The sequence below is a fragment of the Talpa europaea genome (assembly GCF_964194135.1).
Source record: "Talpa europaea genome assembly, chromosome: 10".
Lineage (NCBI taxonomy): Eukaryota > Metazoa > Chordata > Mammalia > Eulipotyphla > Talpidae > Talpa > Talpa europaea.
In genome coordinates this window covers 16026558-16049487 of record NC_140077.1, presented here as the reverse complement: position 1 = coordinate 16049487, position 22930 = coordinate 16026558, and the positions used below count along the sequence as shown (strand labels likewise).

The 22930-nt window shown below is 40.8% G+C and overlaps 1 protein-coding gene across 4 annotated transcripts in view; it reads right to left on the bottom strand.

Annotated features, from left to right (window-relative positions):
• Positions 1-353: 353 nt before the first annotated feature.
• Positions 354-22930, bottom strand: part of SORCS1 (sortilin related VPS10 domain containing receptor 1) — a gene marked incomplete at both ends in the record, with an annotated part of 470229 nt that continues 447652 nt past the window's right edge. Inside the window, 4 exons of one of the 4 annotated variants that reach the window (XM_084244881.1) lie at positions 354-433; positions 5291-5451; positions 5568-5673; positions 14587-14686. In XM_084244881.1, coding sequence (XP_084101007.1) covers positions 354-433; positions 5291-5451; positions 5568-5673; positions 14587-14686 — 447 coding nt within the window. Of the gene's footprint in view, positions 434-3360; positions 3426-3566; positions 3703-5290; positions 5452-5567; positions 5674-14586; positions 14687-22930 lie in introns of those variants that run through there. The other 3 variants (XM_084244882.1, XM_084244884.1, XM_084244883.1) reach the window with 3 other exon arrangements.

The window sequence follows — 22930 nt, the reverse complement described above, 5'->3', positions numbered from 1 at the left end:
TCAAAACAACAGCAAAAATCACTCTCAGGCGTGCAGTGTCTGCTGTATTCTCATGCAATTAGTCTTCCTGAAATCCTATAGGCACACTGCTCTTGTGTCCACACCCAACACTAAGGTTTGAAGTGAAATAAACACCTTGAGGCAAAGACTTTAGAGACATTATCTGTTTAATAAATATGATTGTAAAAGCAATAAACAAGAGCAATTATACATTACACTACATAGTATTTAACCAAAAATACATCAAAAAAGTCATTTTAAAATTAGAAGTAGTTCCGATACTATAAGAAAACTTTCATTTATTTTTTTTTTAAATTGGCTTCCTATAAAAATAAGTTGGCAAATGAGGGATTTCAATGCTCAGTTGGAATCCTGGAAAACACAGAACAGCTGCCAAGCACCCCACTGCTTTCAAAGTTGCTGTTTGGAACTTCTGAAAAAAAGCAAAGCAAACCTCTGCATTTTGGACAGGGAATCCAATTAGGAATAAGGCAAAGGAGAAAGTGTTGGCTGGATAGCTCAGGGTATTCTGGGATTTGGGGAAACATTGCAATATCAGATGTTTAGCATGCCCTGAAACTGACCTTTCACATCCTCCTCACCCCCCTTCCTGTGGCCTTACTTCCACCAAACTCCTCATTGTGTCTGCACCTGCTGCAAGCGAGGAGGTAGGCACTTGGGTCCCTCCCATTTGTAGGCTCTCATTGCTGCCTTCTCTTTGGGTTCGAGCTGGAATGGCCTAGAACAGTGGTTCTCAAACCAGCATACATCACAATTACCTGAAGGACTTACAAAAACTGATTACTGGGTCCCACTCTTGGAATTTCTAATTCATTAGTTTTGGGGTGGGATCCAAGGATTGTATTCCTGATAAGCCTGAGGTGATGCTGACCTTGCTGGTCCAGGTACCATGGGTTGAGAACCACAGCGCTAGACCCTAAGAACAGTGAGGACCCCCTGGGCAGTACCTTGCCTCCCTGATCTCCTACAGGTGGGAGGGCAACTGCGGGGAGAGGCACAGGAGGAAACTGGAGATGCTGAATCTGGAGCTGGCAGCTTTGGTCACTTTCCCAAATGCCAGACATCTCATGTCCACCTCTACTTTTAATTAGGACTTACACCATCTTCCCTGTGTATTCTCATGTATTCCTTCATTATTCCTCCAACAGATAATTTTCATTATACCTACTCTAGGCAAGGCACTGTGCTAGATTAAGAGCATTACTTCCTCTCTCACAATTTTCCAATTAAAATGAATTGACCCACAACTCTGAGGACTTCCTTTGCTATAGAGTGAGCCTCTTTTGGCTTCCAAATCCTTTGTTTTCCAAATTAAACATGGTGCCCTCCAACTGCAGAGGATCAATGGGGATATTCCCCATTGGGCAGGAAGCCTGGCAGGTTATGGATCAATTGAGCTCTACAAATAGATGGAGGTCTCAGGCATAATCCATTTCCCAGGTTCACACTGGGCATGTTCAACCATACAGGCTCCTGACGGATTAGCTTTCTGACCGCAGCCTTGTTCATCTTCCCTTGCCTGAGCTACACCAGGCAGGGGTCCCCACCATTATTTCCTACATCCTCAGGATAAACCTGGACGCATATTATGGTCCATCCTGTCACACTCTGTTGTTGGCTTGGGGACACAGCCCAGAAGGACACTGAGCTCTCCAAGTGGTTTTTCAAAATTGCTTGTATGTCAATTTTACATTGGGATTTGACCTATCCATAATATTTCAAGGGATTCTCTGGAAGTGCTTCTGTTTCCTTTTTCATGGTTGCTTGGGGAAAACTGGAATTCCCTCCTGCTTTGAGTCAATCAACTCCTCCCCTTTATGCTTAGTTATTTTTCCTTTGCAGATACTATGATGTTTAGAGGGCAGGAGTGCACATGTGTGAAAGAACTGGGACCATCTTACATTATTAAAATCTCATCCTAATGTAAGACAAGACCTGCATATATTCGCCGACTTTGTGACACCCTGGAACAATAAAGCCATGCTTCTTCTGCTGCTTAAAATTAGTTTTATTTTACAAATGGTTTTACTTTACTATGAGAGAAGAAATACTGGGCAACAGCAACCATCACAGGGGGAAACTGCCCTGTCATATAGAAATATCTTCAAAACATTTTTCAGAGAACCTTCTAGAATCTGACTGCACGTGATTTTTGTTAAGATGTGAGAACACCACGACACATCTATACCTTTTTTTTTCCAATTGTACATGGCCAGGTTTGAATTGCTTTGCATATATCAACTCTTTCACACATTATATGTTTCCAGGTGGGAAAAGACAAGGATATTTGGAAGGGGGAGGTTCTTCAGGAAGAGGCAAAGGGTGCATGAAACTGAACCCTGCAAGGCAGTGGTCAGGGTGGAGGGGAGCTGGCATGCTTGTGAGTGTACAAAACTGACAGAGATCAGAAACTTGCGGGTGGTGGGGGCAGGGCTGGCAGAGGCGAGGTCATAGTCAGGGAACATCAGGTGATGCCCAGGATCTAGCATCATGTTCAGGAGGCAAAGTTTGGAGGAGCTAAAGGATATCTTGGGTCTTGGAAGGAAGAGATATACAAAGACATTCAACAGATCATGACCACATGTGGACAGCAAACAATGGGAAGGCCAGACCATGGGTGACTAAGGGGGTTTTCTACCGAAGTTGGGGCAGCAGGAAAGCTTCCTGGGGAAGCAGTCATGGTGGAAGGGGCAAACAGGAAACAAAGGTCCACTTCTGCCATGCTCGCCTCCCCTGCCTCCCCTTCCCTATTCTGCCTGCATACATTGAACTTCAACTTGTTTCTTTGTCCCTGGGGCCTCACAGGATGGAGAAAGCAGTCTGGTGGCCATTGCTGGCCAGCAGAGCTACAAAAGATAACATAGGAGGGGAAATGGCAATACGGGGGGGTGGACCAGAGAAACAGCTCAGGGTTTCAAACTCCTGTGCATGTCTTTGTGTCTTAGGAAAGGGGCTGAAGTGGCTAATCCACCCATCAGCCTGTACTGCTAAAATAGCTGTTAAATCTACAGCCAAGAATATTTCCAAAAATACATGCAGATTTCCTTGGCCTGTATATGTTATGAATTCTCTACAAACACGACCGATCAGAAAAAAGAGAGAAGAAGGAAGGGGAGGGGAGTGTTTTCCATTAAAATAGAGCACCTGGACACTGCCCCTCCAAGCATGTTCTCAAAGTATTGTCCACATGCACAGGCTTAAAGCTAAAAACCCTTGTTGTCTGTGTCTGAAGAATTAAAAAGTCCCGATGCAGTGAGTGTTTGTTTGTTTGTTTGTTTGGATTTTGATTGTTTTTATTTTATTTTTTGTTTGTTTTTTGTTTTTACTGGCGTCCTCCATTCAAACATTTACATAGGTAGGGATTTCTTTTGTGCTTTGATTCTCAGCAACTATGGAAATACTTCCTGGCAAAATAGGAAACAGAACAACAAAGGAAAGAAAAAAAAAAAAAAAAACAAAGTTAGTGGTCATGAAGGATGATGCACTTGACAAGAGCGAAATTCTTTCCTGATCAGCAGGTCGCCTGTAGCCTTTGGGGGTTTTCCTTAAATTGCAAATTGTGCCCCAGCAGATCCCCGCTTTGGCGTTGAAGGTGGAGTGGCGTGTCTTGCTCTTTGCAACCGGAGAGATGAGTCACCAGGTTGAGTAGAAGGGGAGGGAGGGGAGGGTAAAGCTACTCTCCTAAGAGAAAACGTGTAACACTTACTCACTTAATGACACTGGAAATGGAAAGGTGTCAGAGACTTTGCAATGGGCTGCAAGATGGTCCTGGTGAAGAAGGGATTGCTACTTTAATAAAGTCAACAGTGGCTGTGCTTCATACCCCATGGGGATGGCATTGAAAACCAAATGACCCACAGAAAACACACTTAGAAACTTTAGAAGTGAAAAGACAGGGTGCATGCTTCTCTGGACTTGCAGACAGAAAAGACTTTTTCTTTTTAACCCAAAGCAATTATGCATTTATCACCCTGTCTCCCCAAATAAAAGAAAGTGCACAGTGAAAATTGGATACCAGATGTGGCTGCAGTTGTGATTAATACCTCCTACACAAGCTAGTCATTGCATTTAGATTTCCCCTCAATACAGCCATAGAGCCCTCCTGTATCCATTTAAAGAGAAGGTTGTATTTCCACTAAGGGACTCATTATTCTTAGCCACCCTCTTGCCCAAGCATCAGATTAAAAATCTTATGTAAGGGTCTTCTAGGTGGTCTGGCATTTCTCTCATTAGAGTGAACCATGACTGGTTATATAATAATACTTGTTATATAATTAATGATATTATATAATATTATATAATAATTATTATATTATCTGTCATAGTCAGCAATGCAGGATGTAGAGGGCAGCCTTTACAGCTTCAACTCATGATGCCAATAGGCAGGAGGAAACAAGGAGAGAAATGAGTCAGCAAGGGTGGCTCCAAGACTTGGTCTACCTTCTTGGACAATTGTCTCTGCAGTAAATAGTAGAACTGAGCAATCAAAATCAGACTCTATACCCAGTTGCTGAGTCCCCATGCTTCCCACTCCACAGGCAAAGAGTGAGCTCCTTGAAAAAGAATGAAGTCTGCTTTCAGACTGCCTGGGGACACTTCACAGGAGGGAGAAATCAGCCAAGAAACTGATTTCTAAAAGTCTAATTTCTAACCCTCAGTGGTCTTTCTTAGGAAGCCTGCTCCCAGGATGTCCTGCAAACTCTAAGATTCTTGTCCTCAAAATTCTCAGGTTCTGTGTTTTGTGAGGAAAAAGTTTGTTTTTAGACTATTGCTATATTGAAAAAAATTCCCCAGGTGGCCAGGTTATCACACTCTTACAAGTCACTGCTTTGCAGTGTCCTGCAGCAGATAGCCCTGCTTAGAGCTGTCTCAAGGACAGGCTGCCAATGTCTCGTCTTGCTCATTACACTCCCTGACCTTCCAACCCTGCCTGACCCTCAGGACCACCAGCTCAGGCCTCCTGGCAAATTGGTAGAGCAAATGCTTTGCTCTTCACCCATGAACATTAGAAGCCCATCATTTCTACAAGATCATTGCAAAAAGAGAAACAAACTAATGCAAAAGAAAAACTAGATAGGAGCAAGAAGGCTTTTTTTTTTTTTTTCCTCATTCCAATGGAAGGAAGCAAGGGAAGTGAGATCTCAGATATTTCTCTCAAGGATGTTAGAGCAGAAGAAAGTGGTCATGTCAAGCCAGAGAGGGGTTAGAGAGAGAGAGTCAGCCACTGCTTACTCAGGCCAGACAGCTGAGAGCTACAGGAATCATTTACCTATGAGCCGTGACTCCACCTTCTCATCTATCAGCTGGCCAGGCCTCCTCAGTCCAGTCTGAGGGGCAGGAGGCCTGCTTTCAGTGTGACTGACTTGACTGACCATCTCTCGTTCTTTCTCATTCTGCATCTGGGCATAAACATTAATCCCCGGGATCTTCCTAAAACATTAACAGAAACCATCACTGCTGTGCACGGGAGATGAGGTCACTATGACACAGGCTTCTGAACCTGTCAGGGAAGAGGGGCAGGGGAGGCATGGATGAGGGTCACGTACCTCTTGAACTTGTAGATGACAAACACCGCCAGCCCCACGAACACCACTGAGAGCAGCATCAACATGGCAGAGCCACTGTGGGTCGGAGTGAGGTCCACCAAGGGGGCTGCGGAGAAAACGAGGCATGGCCATGAGCAGAGACTTGCAGGCGCGATGCAGGAGAGGCTTATGCTTCTCACAGAGAGGTAAGGGGAGGCTCAGGGTCCCCACAGCTAACTGCACAATAGGCCTGACACTCAGCTGGTGTGTGGATGCCATGAGCCTGGCTTAGACCCTGGAGTGCACCAGTTGGCCTCTTCAACAAGGGCATGGAGCAATTTGAAGCACAGACTCTGGATCCCACCTGCCTGTATTCAAATCCTATTCCATCATGTGCCGACTGGGTGATCCTGGGTGAAGTGATTTCACGTCGATGTGCCTTATGTGGGGAAATGAGAATAACCTACGTCTTGCGCTGGATGTTCATGAGGATCAAATGAGTTAATGTATGTTAAGCAGAGATAACAGTGTCAGGCACATCTTCTATTAAGTGTTAGTCTTTATTGCTATGGTTGCAGTTATTTGTAATGAACATGTATAATAATGTAATAAACATAATAATTAAATTTCCTGTATTCTGAAAGCAAGCTTATCCTGCTGAGCAATGCAGATAAACAGAAGAACCATCAACAGGAATATTTTTAATGAATTATCCAATCCCTCTCCTACCCAGGCAGTTGTCAGGTTAGAGAATAAACAGACTTATGAGCATGCTTATATTGTTTTACACGCAGGAAGTGATGGTTGCATATTTTACAAAGGCAGCCTTTCTGTGGTGAGGGGTTGCCATCCAATGTTGTCTCTACAATTTCCCACAGCCCTAAAAGCTCTGCATGGAAGCACAAGTCTCTCAAATGCAGTGTGTTCTCCTGGACTAGACAGATGCCTTTACATCTACAAAAAATTCTCCCTCCCTGAGTTCCCTTTTAGAATGCATCTCCAGGGAACATCTTTCTCTACCTCTAAACCTTCTTCCATCTCAGGGTTAAACCTGTTGTACTTTAATGACTTTGAAATTAATTTTCACCTTCTGAATAACTGACATTTTGTTAACAAGCACAGTTCAAGCATAAAAGACCACATGTACCCCATAGAAGCCTGGATATCCACCTGTACCTCCCATCAATTTAAGCAAACCCGATACCTACAGATGTGGGTGACCTTTCAGCACCATTTCCTGTGACTTTTCTCTGTTGAGAGCCAAGAGGGCAAAGTTCTGGTCACCCAGGTACAAAAGTTCACTTGGCCGGAGTGCAGATAAGACTCGTGCTTGCTTTTTTCTGTCTGTTATTTTGTAGGATTACATTCTGGCCACTTGTATACTGGAAAGTAATTCCATATGCCAAAGAGTTTTGGTGAAAAAATTTAAGCAATTTTTCACAGAAGAAAGCCTTAGTTTCAGTGGAATGGACGTTCAGGAGCCATTGAAGGGACAGACCCCTGTCACTCTCTCTCCTCTGTATGTCAAGCAGCATTTAGCTGTGAGGTGGGAGTGGGTGAGTCCCTGTGAGCAGGTGGGTGTGTTTCTGCTACAGCTAGACGCCCAAGGCAAATGAGCTTTCAATTTGAATTAGATAATGAAGGTCTTTTTCATTTACTTAGGCAAATAAGGTGACATTAGCAAAGGAGTTGGGAAGAGAAGAATTTTGATTTGTCATGGATGTTATCGCAATTGACTTTCACATGGAAGAAAGGAGCAATGATTTCCACTGAACAGAAAAGAAGTTCTTATTGGTTACTGTCATTTCTGAACTAATAAATAGAAGAGCATACACACTCATTTTCTATATACTCATCCCTGCACCAACTGCAGTTGGAGATATCAGAAATTTAAAAAGGGATAAGAACAAAGAGGGAAAGGAAGCACAATGGACTATGGTGATGAACTATGGGTGATTTGGTGGTGGGTACACTATGGTGGTAATATACAATGAAGGTATCCAAATAGTTAAATTTAGTTTACTCAATTGAATACAAATAAGTTAAAAAATTTCAAAATTGATTTTTATGAAATCATACAAAATTAAACAAGTGACACAAGTTAAAATATTAAGTCTTAGAGGGAAGTTAGGATCAAAGATCATCTATTCAAACTTGCATGACATGTATATATGTACATGTCATGTATGTGTATAAACGTGTGTATGTATATGCTTATATATTATGAACATTTATTTTACTTCTGGGTAATAGATTCCACCTTACTCCTCTCTGCCTTCCTCCCCTTTCCTAAACCAACCCGTGAATTGCACAGACTATGTTATGAATTTTTATTGAATTATATAGTTCTGTGAAAATAAAATTCTACAAAGAATGCATGCAACTCAACCATACGAAAACAAAAATCCAATCGAAAAGGGGTAGAAGAACTAAATCAGCACTTCTCCAAAGAAGACATATAGATAACCAACAGGGACCTGAAAACATGATCATCGCCAGTTATTATCAGGGAAACACAAATCAAAACCACAATGAGATACCATCTAACACTTTTGAAAATGGTTCATATCAAAGAGATTAGACATACCAAGTGCTGGCAAAGGAGTTGGGGGAGAAAAGCAGTTCTCACAGACTGTTGGATTGTAGCCTAGTTCAGTCTCTAAGGAAGACAGTATGGAAGTTTTTCAAAATATTAAAAATAGATCTACCTTAGGATCCAGTAATCCCTTGCCTAGCAATCTATCCAAAGATCACAAACCACTCATTTGAAGGGATACATGCATTCCTATGTTCATTGCAGCAATAATCATATTACCCAAGTTATGGAAATCACCTAAGTACACAAGGACACTGAAGAGGCTTAGGATGTGGTGTAGACACAATGGAACAGCACTCAACTATTAAAAAAAAAAAAAATGAACTCTTCCCAAAATGGATGGGACTGGAGGGGATTACTCTAAGTGAAATAAGTCAGAAGGAGAAAGACAAACACTGGATGATTCCACTCATGTGGAACATAAAAAAACTAAGCAAAGGCATAGACAAAATAAACCTTTGAAATCTGACTGCAGAACTGAGGATACCAGAGGGGGCGTGGGGTAGAAGCAAAAGGGGTAGGGGTCTATCGGGACTTGTGGGTGTAGTGTGATAACTTACATTTGTAGAGATAATATTTAGAAATATTTTATTTCTAAACTCATCCAGTCCCCATAATCCCAAACCACTGCATTATTTTGAAGCAATCTCTGGTGTCATAATTTCATTTGTAACTCTAAAAGGTAAGGTTTCCCCTTCTGTCTTGATTTTAGCATAATATCATTAGCACACTTACAGAAATAACACCAGGAAAGTATTTTAAAGGTAATCCTTCTAATGCAAACCCTTAATTTGATAGGAGGGAACAAATGGGGGTTCAGATAGAGCCACAGATGCTTAGGATAGGTAGATGCAGGTTAACTGGATTAGCTAAACTTCTATTTTCTAACTTGATAGTTAAATAATAAGTAGGGTATCAGTGAGATGAAGCAACCAGGCAGAATACTAAACCTGTTTGAAAGGGTTGTTATCTCCCCATCATATGTTTAGATCTTTCAGTTCTCAATCATTTCCATTCAAATCATCCTTTGTAAACAAGCAGCATTAACACTGTTAAGTAATTAGCATATTATTTTGGGAAAATGAGCTTCTGCATCCTCAGTTCAGAAATGCGTGCCGTGGAACCACTCATCATCTTTGCATCACTCAGTCACTTCTAAGAGGCAGGCAGGCAGGAAGTAGCCCCAGCAGCAGTGAGAAGATGGGGACCACAGGTCTCTGTTCTGTGGGTGGTGTCCTCTGGCTGATCTGCACCCTGTATTTCTCTGCTCCACAGCAGCTGCATATTTTAGTTTGCCTAACACTTAGGTGCATTTGTGTGTGTTTTGCTGACGAATGGAAACCTGTGATAAATATGATTTAGCTTGTTGTGCGGAATTAGCATAAATTAATCCCTCTCCAATTGCAACCTAAACAAGGGAAAAGCTTGGGGGAAAGTGCTGAGAGGTTTATTTGCCATTATTCATGCATATGGTAAAGGTGGGCGTGACAGAACTCCAAGGGACTCCAGTTGAAATCTCAGCCCAATCATGAGTCTCAAGGATGGCATCTCCCATTGAGATCAAGCCACAGTCCAGGAGGCTGGGCAGGGTATGAGTTCCCAGGGGGTCCTAGTGACCAGTAAAGTGTCACTGCCTGTGTCAAAGGGAGGATGAGTCTTCAGGTACATCCAGCCACAGGGAGTTGAGGTCACTGGGCCAAGTAATGACTACACGGTACCTCAAAGACCAGGTCCAGTGACCAATAGAAAGTGATGGATGCCTTTTGATTTCCTAGGGCTGAAAGTAAGGATTAAGCCTGCTAATGTGAACTATTTCTTCAGGTGTTATTTATAGATTATCTGAATCAGAAACACCTGGAGTACCTGTGAAAACGCAGTTTCCTAGGATATGCTTTAGAAAAAAATATGCCTTTGAGAGTATACCTTAGAAATTGACACATGTAACAAGGGACACAGGTCATTACTCTGTCTACCAGCTTCAGAGTCCCAGTGGTCAGCCCCACTTACTGTCACTCATAAAGCATCTAGTCTCTATCTTTAGAGTATGCCTAACTTTTATATTCTCTGGGTTGCAAAAACAAAACAAAACAATGGAATGTGCCTCTTGATTGTTCAATCTGGTTTGGAGAATTTTCTAAACTGCCTACACATTGCCAAGCCTCTCATAAGAGAGAGATGAGTCTCCTGTATATTAATTGTATTTCTGGATTAATGTTCTACTTCTCTCTGTCCAAGTCTTGCGCAATTTGAGTTTGAAGCATCTCCCACCAAGTGGAGAAATCTGTTTTTTCACTCCATGATTCTGGACTAGCACCACCACTTGATTTAGCAACAGAATGAAATAGAAATGATGGTTCATGTGAGAGATTTAAGGTTTTTTTTCACTTTTCATCTGTCTCCTGGAATCTCTCATTGACACGTGTGCAAGCCCAGGACAGTCTGCTTAAAGAGAGATTATGTGGGGGAGAGCTTAATTACCCTAACCAAGGGGTTCTAGATTCTTCAGGCAAAAGAAACAAGATCAGCCAATAATCCATAGATGATTGCAGACCAACACTGAGCATAGACAAAGCCAGAAAGTCTACTCAGATGATTCACAGATAAATAAGCAATAAATGCATATAGTTAAGACAATGAATGTCTGGGTTGTTTGTTACATAACAATACCTTACTAATACTGTCAGCAAAACTCTTTCATCTGATTAAACATTCAGTTAGCAATTCTCACTGTTGGGGTCTACATTACCCAATTATTGTTAACTGTCCCCATTGATAGGGAGGCAACATATGAGTAAGATACTGTAAATGTCCTCCTCTAAACCAAGACACTTGAATAAGAAGAAGTACAACTAGAGCTTGTAAGATATAACCCAGGACATAAGGTCACTCAAGGAATAAAAAACTTGGTAAACTTGGTAAGAAAAGGTAGCTTGCCCTAGGTAGTGGTATCTCCTTTGCATTATATGTATATTACACATGTGTAATACATTATACATATATTATAGTTTAAATATATATATATATATATATATATATATATATATATATATATATATATATATATATATATAAAGTTTTCTCCCAGTTTGACTCAACTGCTTTGCCATTGCCTTGGTGAACTATATCTCCTGTATCTTAACTATGAGCTATTTCCAACCTGATGCATGTTTGTATTCTCTTCTTGAACTGTTCATCTGATCATCCCCTTGATAATTCTGTGCCCAAGAGTTCTAGTTCATTCTCTGACCTGGCCAACTCAGGCCAATTACCCCATGGTTATTTCGGGTCTCTTTATGGTCCCAAGGTATCTTAGACAAAATGGAGAAGAAAGAACCTAGCAGAAGCTAAAGAAAACCTCATTGCTAGTCCCTGGCATATTTATGAAAGAATAGCATTCATTTAATCATATCAGAGAAAGGGATATGTTTAGATATCTTGATATCTGCTATTAATTATCATAATAACATAATGACTTAATAACTACCAAAACTCACTAGATCCATGTGTCTGTCAATCAGCCTACTTATTTATAGAGGAAAAAATATTTCTTTGGGGGGAAAACAGAAGGAAAGTAAAATACTACTGCTGTGACTTTACTCATGAAAGACTTGTAAATGATTACAGTGAAGATAATAAGGCAACAAGAGACTAAGGAGACAGATAAATTTATTGGCTGTGGAAGAATTTCACTAGTACTAATTTCATCCCTAAATGGAAAATGTTATTGCAACAATTTATTTCACTTTACAGTTCAGAGCTCCACACTCTGCGATGTGGCATCTGCATCTATAAAGAGGTGGCTCAGATGACATTGTATTTTCTAAAGCATTTGGACCAATGTTAATTCTGCCTTCAAGTGGAAAACATTCTCAACGTGAAATTGCAGGGCAGATTTCATGATGGACCACAACCTAGGCTGAATTTCTGAGTTTCTTGTCCCCTCCCACATCCACTCATAACATACCCAGTGGTAGCAACTGAAGTCTAGGAATATTAATTTTCTAATATCTCTGTGATAATATCTTTTTATTACACCTGAAAAAGAATGTGAACTAGTCAGCTTTCACCACAGAGGACATGATAGCATAAGATAACATTTTATTAAAAACCCACACAGACCCTTGACAAGGGACAGTTACGTTACACATAAGAGTTTAAGCCAGGCAACTGCTGGATAGGCAGGAAGGCCTGGGCATTGTGTTAGTTTGCATTTAATTATTTTTTGAAATGTAACCTTTTATATTTTCTTATCATATTTCTAAAACTCTGGGAGAGCAGTGACCCCACTGGAAAGCTAAGGGCAGGATAACACCTTGATTTCCCCTACATGTTGAAATATTACAAGATGCAGATGTATCATTTTCTGCTCATATGAGCACATTAATAGCATCTAGATAATATCATTTGTTTAAGTTTCATAAAACGCATGGCTATTCAATTACAACTGTCACAGAGATTCTAGTTTACACTATAATCATTTTTCAAGTGCTTCATGGCCATAGCTGTTGGCTGGCCTTTGCCATCCATCTAGATTATGGATATAGAACATCCCGATTCAGAGACATGTTTCATTTTTTCCCCATTACTTCTACTGCCACTGTCATCTACCCATTCTGGCAACTAGGTTGGCTCCAAATGTGCCAAGAAATTATATTTTAATGTTTATTACTAATTTTCTCCTACACTTAATATCACAGGGACTGCTTTTAAACACATACCTGTTTTAGTGGATGCCCTGAGTTGTAAATCAGAGATCTAAGAGATGTGGAATGGTGGGGAAGGGGAGGAGGAACTATTCCAATTAGGAATACTAGGAATAAAGATACATTCCAGTGCAACCCTTGATCAATTTCTACTCTGTTGTTCAACTCTGTGTGTTGTTCTGCAACCTCATATCCTTAGTCGGCTAAACCTGGACACCAAGGCCTAACCCTAACCAAAGAGCCACTCATGCCTTGGCCTCCTGTCAGTCTTTTTAGTACCAGCTTCCACTTCTCTCCCTATATTCATAAAACTTCAAGTCTCTCTTTTCAGGAATAAGCATTTCAGCAACGTAGCTGTTGGGGTGGTTAGACCTTCCTGAGGAATTGCATAGAAATGAGAAGTACAGAACAGCTAAGAACAAAACAGGGAGTATGTTTTAAGTTTACTCAGTGTAGAAACCAAAGTTAATGAATTCCCAAATAGAACACATGTGGGAATACAACTCAATCCGGTCTGTAATAGCATCCAGGTATCTGGAAATGCTTACCGTGTGTTCCCATAAAAGCAAACAGGGAACTGAATTTGAAAAACAAAATAAGGCCAGTAAATTCCTGAAAGGAGACAGTTCTTTTTCCTTGGAGACAAACCAAATTATGCATTGCCTTTCTCACCAGCAACACACTGTGGTTCTAACATTTTTAAAAGAAGGATGCTGAACATCTGCCGAGCAATTAATGGAAGGCGGCAGCCTGCCGGAACGGTCCCCAGGACAGTATTAGCAATCCTGCTTATGAGACATGAAATGTTGCAAACAGTAGTCCTTTTACGTTTTTTTTTTTTTTTTAATTTTTATTTTCTCCTGTCTGCAGGGGGTAATAACAGGATGTGAAAGCGAGTTGAGGTAGAAGTTGTACATCAGTTCTCTCCTCACTGTTTCTTCTCAATTCCAACAGGGAAGAACCCTCAGCCTAAATAGTTGGAAATCAAAGAATTTCCACTCTCTCCAAAGTGGCTCCATCTATGATTGGGCTTTTGCTTCAAAGTGCATCCATGACTCCTGTTCTTTGGGTAACCTTGATGACGCATATCTGTATTGTAGTGGCTTCCCCTACGAATCGTGTGGTCACCTGAGATCTCATAACAGGCCTTTCATCCCAGGGACCTGAATCCTGATTCCCAAACTCCCAGATATGGAAAGAACTATAAGAAGTTGGGGACATTTTCTAGATCTTCTCAACTTCACATTACGCTTTGCCATCTGGAGCTCTCTCCAGGGATTAAACCCTCATGGTTACTGGGGACTTGGGGCTCAATTCTGGCAACAGCCCTGGACAACTCCTCAGTCCCAGCTATTTTCACCATACTACTTTCTAAAACTTAAAGAAAATTCTTTGTGACAGAAATCATTTGAAAAATAAGTTTATAAGAAAGATCAGAAAATGTTATTTGTAAGGTTAACTTTATTTTCAAGAGTTTTGCAGAGAAGAAGCATGTTATCACTTGAGGAACCTGTGTTGAGGAGATTATAGATGGTTATTTCCTGGAAATAAGGAGGAAAAGTCAACGTATTCTGTTGCCTGACAAGTCTCTATAGCAGCTAAAATGCCAATAAAGGGACTCTCCAAGGACTGATGTTTGGTTTCTGTTATCAGTGGCACCATCAGATCTGGGTATGTGGAAGCATAGAGGGGAATCCCCTTTGCCAGAGTACAGACGGGAGCCAGGGGGCTGAGAACTGACCTGCTGTTAAGTGGGCTGCATGGACAAGGACTTGGACCCCAGGCTTCAGCTCAAAGTGCACGGAGTTTTGGTTGAGCTTGTGGATCAGCAGCTCCGATATCTGAAAGAAGCAGCGGCATAGTGAATTTTCATACCAACTAGAAATAAGCCTGCTGAGAAATATTTACCAGGGTGTTCCAAAGTAACACCTGAGAAGTATATTGAATTTTATATGATCTTGAGATTTTATTCCAGAATATGCAAATATAATTTTTAACATTTTAAAACATGACCTGATTTTACATACACATTGCTACAAAATAACACTATTAGTATATTACATAATTTACACTAAAGAAAATTATCTTGTATTATATTAGTAAAGTCATTCCCAGGTTTTTGAGAGAACATGTCTTTATAAGGATTTAAAAGAAGTAGAGGGGCCTCCCTGGTGGTGTAAGGGATTAAGTCTTAGCACTATGAAGCTATCCACAGCCACTGCAGCAGGAGTTCAATCCCAGGCCAGGGAGCAACCCACATGGTGCAGCAGACCTCTCCTGACTCACCCGCTGCTCCCCTCAGCAGTGTATTTCAGTCAGTCTGGCTGTTCTGCTCCCCACTCTGTCTCTGGGGAATCCTCTCAGCCCCCTGCCCCTCTGGCCTACAACCCAGCTCTTGTAAGCATAAATAGATAAATCTTAAAAAAATAAATAAAAGAAGTCGATACGTACATTTACAATTCTGGTGAGATCCACATACATTTATTTTATATAGTAGATTCTACTTAATTCCTCTCTGCCTCTTCCCCTCCCCAAAACCATCCTTGACTTTCACAGGATACATTATGAATACTTACTGAATTAGATAGTCCAGGTAAAAATAATAAATATTACAGTTGAAACAAACTGAACTACATCTTAAATCAGGAATTGGCTACTCCTTATTTCATGGTTATGGACATTAGCTAAACCCTAAACCACGCATGCACTACACTGGCCATTGGGCTTCTGGGCACAGAATTGTTAACCTCGGGCGAAGCAGGGACTTTGTTTGAGAAATAACAGAATAAGATAAGGTTTCATAGACACAATAAAACTGTTCCCTTGTTTAAAGCTCAATTTGCACTGCTTTACTATCCTTTTAAGCAATTTCTGAATAACTTTAGGGAAAACCGTACTCTTATTATTTTACCCAGTTTTCTTGCCTTATTTTTAATATTTCAAACATTAAGTTAATATTTAATTTAATATGCTAGTTAAGTCTGAGTAGATGCTTTGTAACCATCATTTTGATAGTTAAATTATTTTCTTTTAGTGAAGGTTCATTTTAATAAATATGAAATGATTTCATTTGGCTCATAACAGGTGATTAAAAAAAAAAGAAATCTACTGCCATATCTTTTATGTCATCCTTAAAAACTGGCATTTTCTTCCTCACTTTAGTATTGGTCTGAAAACACTACTTAAAAGTCAACAATTACACATCTATGGCTCCAGCAGGACAAGCTGACGGCAGGTTTCTAACTGAGGTTACCAGGAACCCTTATAAACCCTTACACAAGGGTTAATGCCAGTTTATTATTAAGTTTTTGAAGTTTATTGAGCTTTGTTTAGTCCACTAAATTGCCAGGAAGACATCTTTGATCCTTTTGTCAATTAAGCAGGTTGAGGGCTTTTTGTTGAGGCGGAGGCCCTTGCAGGAGTCCGTGAATGGTAGTGGAACTCCCTGCCCTGCAGATGGGCCTCTTTGTCCAGCAGGAACTTGGGGTGACTAGGGTGGAGCACCCTGGATCCAGTGCAAGCTCTGCTTCTCCAATGTCTTCATTTGTTAGACCATGTTCAAAGTATGGGTTTCACTAAAATTATGTCAAGAACAACTTCATACTCTACATTAAGCTACTCTTTCTTGGGTGCTAGAGTCTTCCAGGAGGTTCCAGGTTTATAGGAAGAGTAGATTTCTATCACAAACTGTGTAGAATGTTACCTGTTTGTGTTCTCTAAAGTACTGCAATGTACAAGTGACTATTTTAACTTATGGTTATCACTCGGTTGGTATTATTTTCAGCAACCAACAGCAGCTTTTAGTACAGGTCACTCTGAAAGGTTTTGGTTATGAAATAGAGAACCACACACACAAACAAAAATTTGTATACATATATGGATGTGAAATAAATATGTGTATACATAAGTACATGTGTATGAAATACATATGCATGATACACACACATATTTTCAAAAAAATACATTTTAACTCATACAGAAAAGATTTGTCAGAAGTAATGAAGGAATTGTCCTCTCTGCAGTCTGTCACATGAAGACAACAATGCACCTGTCTTTGGTGCATTGCACCAATTTAAGTGATGCTTTTTTTCTTATTCCCAAAAACAATTATTCTTCAAGTGAGAGATATAAATAAATCAGAAAATAGAGTTCATCAGAACAACATACTTTTTATAATTTATAACATCCAGGAGAGTCCCTGGTGGAAATAATTAACTTCTCAGATTTCTTTTGGTTTATAACATTGCTTCATCAGGTTATCTGTTTCATTTACAAAATTAAGCAGCCTGTGCAAAGGTAATGTGGTACCAGAAAGTATGCCCCATGCATTTAGCTTGCATCAAAGAGCATGTGATAAAAAAACACCTACTTGTGGGGAAGAAATTATGCACAGAAACAAAATTAAATAAAATTTACAATTCATACAAGAATAATCTCAATTACCACCACATACTTTTCTGTTCAAATCAATGAGTAGGAAACTCTTGATAGAGTTTGACAATATTTTTACATGCTTTCCATATCACTTTTAGAAGTTTGTATCCTTTTATTGTTTTTCTCAGATCATGGATTGCTATACATATGTGTATTAAATAAGCATTGAACACCTTAATTTTGGTAAGGTCAAATATTTTGCATTATTTTTTTCTAAATACAGAGTCTTTGGTATTAGTGCTGTTATCTCCATGGAGAGGAACATGGTGCTTAAAGGCTATACGTTAGTTTACTCAGTTAATATTTAAAGATTTGAGAATAGATTTCAGCTTTATTTGACTCCTAATCTTAGGGAACTGTCATTAAAAAAAATTTCCTGAAACATCTGACAAAGAAGAGAGCAAAAGGTATTTGAAAACAGGACTGACTGAGCAGGCTAGGAGATTTTTTAAAAAATGAGCATTTAATTAATTACGCTGCTATTTCTCATTCCTTGGTGAAACACACAACTTAGAACACCAGCCCCATGCCAGCTGATCTATAGGAATGGACAATTTCTAACCCCATCTTCAGGGCTCACTGCTGTTCATCAATTAATATAATTTCTAATGTTTGGGAGAGTCTTTGGTTATGAAAGGAGCAGAATGGACTGCAATCTTTAGAAGAATGTGGTGACAGTCCAAATGAAAAGAATGGAAATTTGCATGATAAAGACTCAAGTGCAGTAATGTGTGATTGCTAAGAGATTAAAACTGCTGAAGCAAGTTGAATTTACTTATTTTCCCTTTTTGTCCAGTGAAAGTATGTTGTCTTAGCAAATTTATTTTATTCTTTGTATTGTCATTCCTCTTTTGTTGCTATCCTACACAGTCTGTTTTCTATTTTCCTCAGCTAAATAATCATGACCAAAGAAGTGACCTGTTATGCTTGGCATCTGCCTGCTTAGTAGAATATGCCTGTGGTTCAGATGCAATCCACACTTCACTTGAAGTACCACTGACAGCGGGGACTCAATAAAAATACTTGGAAAACTACCAACAAAAGGATGTAGTGGGAGGGACTTATTACAGGGAACCCACTCATTCTCTTCTAGATGTTTTTCTCAGTCTATGGAATTCTGTTGCTATTAGAATAAGGTAGGTTAGGTTGAGGTAACAATGTTAAAATCTCAGGAGAGTGAAACAATGAAGGTATATTTCTTGTGCACACTTCATCCACTGCAGGCAGGCAGTGCCACTGTGCTTTTTATGACCTCACAGGGACTCAGGCTGGCGAAGCAGCCTCTGCAGCATTTCCATTCTCAACACCATAGGAGGGAAATGTTGTTCTCTAAGATATGCAACTGGCATCTGAGTACCTTAGCTCAGAAATGGCACAGATCATGCCTGTCCATTGGCCAGAATCAGTTCTGGCCAAAGAAGAGGCTCATGGGTACAGCCCTACCAGGTGCCCAGATGGCAGTGAGCAGGATACATTTAGCAGCAGTGATAGTTACCACATAAATAACACATTCAACACCTAAACAGTTTTTAATGTAATCCTAGGGCGAAATAACCTTTCAGATTATTAGAATGGCAGTGTCCAAAGATTGAAAGGGGATAAAAGACACGTTTAAGGACAAGGCAGTTGGTAAATTTATGAGACACATTACCTAAAGAAGTGGTGAAAAGTGAAACTATAGATTCAAAATATACTTTGGCAGATTTATCCATGACAAAGATACAACAGGTCAAAAACCTAATGTTCATCTGTGAAATTAGTAGGAGGAATGTGAATTACTGAACAATCAAAGCTTTTTGGTGCCAGGTTTAGAGAGATTTGCCTGGGTGACCTTGGAGCTGGCCCAGGCTGTCATTCCCGATCCTGTCTCACAGTTAAGGTCCCTTCACATAGTAGCTGAATAATCTTCCTTTTGGATTCATCAGAGAAACATCTTTCCAAATTCATAAATCATAACTTCTGTATTAAATTGTAAGGGAAGAAATGGAGCCAAAAACTAACTCTAGTTAATGCTATCTCACTCAATTTCATTGTTTCTTAGCACAAAAGAGTTAGCTCGGTTAAAGTCCCAAAGAAGTTTCCTGGGTGATAAAATGAAGAAACATACTGGCCACAAATACTCCCTTTCTTGTATTCGCCATCACCAGCTCTGAGCTTCTCAGTCTCCCCCTTTGCTCTGTTCTTTTTGGTCTGACTCCTACCTCCTTTTCTGTCAGTTACAATTTCCAACTTCTGTCTCTCTCCAGAGTACTTCCATAACTCAACTCCCTAAGCTAAACAATCTGGAGAAGACCGATTATGTGAGTGTATAGAAAATAATCTGAGATCATCAGTTACATTCCTTAATGCGTCTTAAATACTTGGAATGCTGCCAATAGCCTGCTCCATTTTCTAAGACAGCTCTCCTTTCCCTGGATTTCAGATTCCACATCTGTCCAACGTATGTGGTGACACAAACATCCCAGGAGGAAATTCACTGATGGGAATGGCATTTTCCCATAGTCTCCCTGTTCCTGGCAGTGGTTTGCATGCCCTTTAAGGATCCTGCAAGCCAGCATGTCAGCTCCCTGTCTCCCCAGCATAGCATCACAAACAACCTGGTATGAGCATGGTGGTCTTACAACCCTCCTAGAGAACCACATACAAATCTGCTCACCTGTGAGGACTCAGAGATGCAAGGGAGCCCGGTGGTTGTGGGAGAAGGGGTGGGGGTGGGGGGTTGCTTCATACCTGAGCAGCTGGCACAGGATAGCAGAATATGCCATCCTGCTGAGGCCAGCGAAGGGTGAGTGAGCCTTTTCTCACTCACCGCAGATCTGAGACTGGGAGACCCTCCCAGACAGAGGTCACTTGATTAACCCTGCCCATTTATCCTGATAACAGGGTCAAGTACTTTTCACAGTGAGGAATTTTCAATTTATTTCACAGACAAGATAGTTCGATCTGAACCAGCATTCATTGCTCCCCTGGGAATGCTATCTTAGAGGACACTAAGAGAAGAGAGCCACGGGCCCTTGTGGAGGTCTTGGCCTTGCTTCATTTTTCAGGGTCCATCTGGCCAAGGCCCCACTTCTTCCCCTCCTGGGAGTCTGTGCTCTAGCTTTACAAGTAAGCGGACTGGGCATCAGGAGAAAAAGTTAGTTCCTCTCTGGTTCCGTCTGGAGTAGGGCCTTCCTTTCTGTTTGATTTTGCTTGGCATTCATTTTATTTTATTTATTTTTTTTTTATAGAGGCATGTTTTATTTATTTATTTGTTTGTTTATTTGTTTTGTTTATACAAGCACTGGGAACAGTCAGAAGCGCGGGAGGGTGAGAGAATTCACCAGAGCCAGAGCGGGGAGCAGAGCAGGCAGAAGGACCGAAGTACACTGCTGAGGGGAGCAGCGGGCGGCAGGAGAGGTCTGTGGGACCCTCCTCCGGTGGCCGGGGAGCAGCTGGGGATCGAACCGGCGCTGCAGAGGCTGCGGGCAGCTTCGCAACCCAGAGTTCAACCGCTGCGCCACTGGGGAGGCCCACTTGGCATTCATTTTAAATTTCTGTGTAATTTGTTACAAAGGAAGTTTGTTGCTTTTGCCTGCTTGGAGTCCCTTCCCACTGCTCCACATTTCTCACTGAGGAACCAGGTCCTTCTCTATTCTTTGTCCATTTGAGTCTTGAGGGCTCCCCAAACCCCATAACTAGGGAGGTTTTAACACATCTGAGTTGTCATTGACAACACTCTCTCTCTCTGACCACACGGGCAACTTAGGAGTTGCCCACCTCGCCCCTATTAGGCTCATGAGAATTGCTAACCTGGAGCTTTCGGTGCAACCAGGGGAAAGGCACTGTCTTCTGCATGGGGGTGGCAAGTGGAGTTAATGGACACGAGGGCTTCCTATGTCTTGGCTTCATTCTTGGGAAGACTTCTCATGTGGTCATAAAGAAAGGAGATGGAGAAAGAGGGAGAGGCAGGCAAGGAGAAGGGAGTAATTAAGTGAGACTTTTGAATGCTTTGGATTTAATAACTGAGTAACCTTGCTATGTCCACTTTTCTTCCTGAAAGAAGTTTCAATTGGGGGCCTCCCTAGTGGCACACTGGTTGAGCGCTGTGCTGTGAAGCCCTGCAGCGCGGGTTCCATCCCCGGACGCCAGGTGAGGGTCCCACATGGCGCACAGACCTCTCCTGCCGCCCGCTGCTCCCCTCAGCAGTGTCCTTCGGTCCTTCTGCCTGCTCTGCTCCCTGCTCTGGCTCTGGTGAATTCTCTCAACCCCCCGTGCTTCTGACTGTACCCAGTGCTTGTATAGTTAAATAAATAAATCTTTAGAGAAAAAAAAGGTTTTTTTTTAAAAAAAGAAATTTCAATTGGGTATTTGTCATCTGCATCGGAAAAAGAAAGTAAAAACAAAAACTCAACACAAACCACAGCAAAATATCACTCATTCCTTTCCTGGGGCAACAGCTTTGGAATTTGGGGATCCACAGAACAAAATAGGGATTCAAATCTACTTTTTCAGCATGGTAGAATGGGGGCCAGTGGGCTTGAGAGTTCATTGCAGAATCAGAATTAGGGCCTCCCTGGTAGTGCAATGGGTTTAAGTCTCAGCACTATGAAGCCATCCATAGCCACTACAGCACATGTTTGATCCCCAGCCAGGGAGCTACCCACATGGCACAGCAGACCTCTCCTGTCTCACCTGCTGCTCCCCTTAGCAGTGTATTTCAGTCACTCCACCTGTTCTGTTCCCCACTCTGTCTCTGGTGAATCCTCTCACCCACTGAACCTCTGGCCTGTATCCCCACATGTATGCATTAATGAATAAATCTTAAAAAAAAAAAAACAGAATTAGAATGTCATTCTCTTGGAGAGTTGTATCACTTCTCCATGTTGGGGCCTGGATTGCTTCATTGTAAATGACTCAAGTGAGTAAGAAGAGGAAAAGACCCCTCATAGGCTGAAAACTTTAGGTTCCTGAAAGCAGCTTCTGATTCACAGAGGCTCTGTTTTATATGTTGCTTTCATTATTGTACTTAATGAGGATAATAATATTCTCCATGATTAAGACACTAATTTGTTACATGCTTGATCTGACATCTATTGGTCATTGTATTTACTTTGAGTCCTGGATAAGGTTGATACATTTGAAATTTCCTTAAACAGGTTACAATCTCTAGCTTGGCCATTTATTTTTCTTCAATGCTAGAAATCTGCATAATAATTTAGATGGGTCATTCTCACAGCAATGTAGTTATACACATATGTTCTTGCCATTCTTTTATTTATTTATAATTTCATTTTTCTGACATAACATTGCATTTTAACATTTTGTAAATTTCAGGTGAAAATCTAAGGTACACATCTTTCCATTTTCTATTGTCCTTGTTCTTTGTGATGTAGTTCTTTAATTTTCTTTCTCCATCATCCCTCTTTAAATATGTAATTAGAATCCCCTTTCTTCTAATAATATTATACCAGTCTCTTCAAGAGACTAGAAGTTTTTATTTGGATTTTCCATAGATCTCTCTCCTATTATAAAGTGACCATAAATATAACCATCTTCAATTTACTATTTAGTAAGCATATTCCGTAAGCCAAGCACTTTGCTGTATCAGTTCCTTAATCCTCTCAAGCATTCTATGAGATGGCTATTATTGATTGTGTGACTTTGGCTAA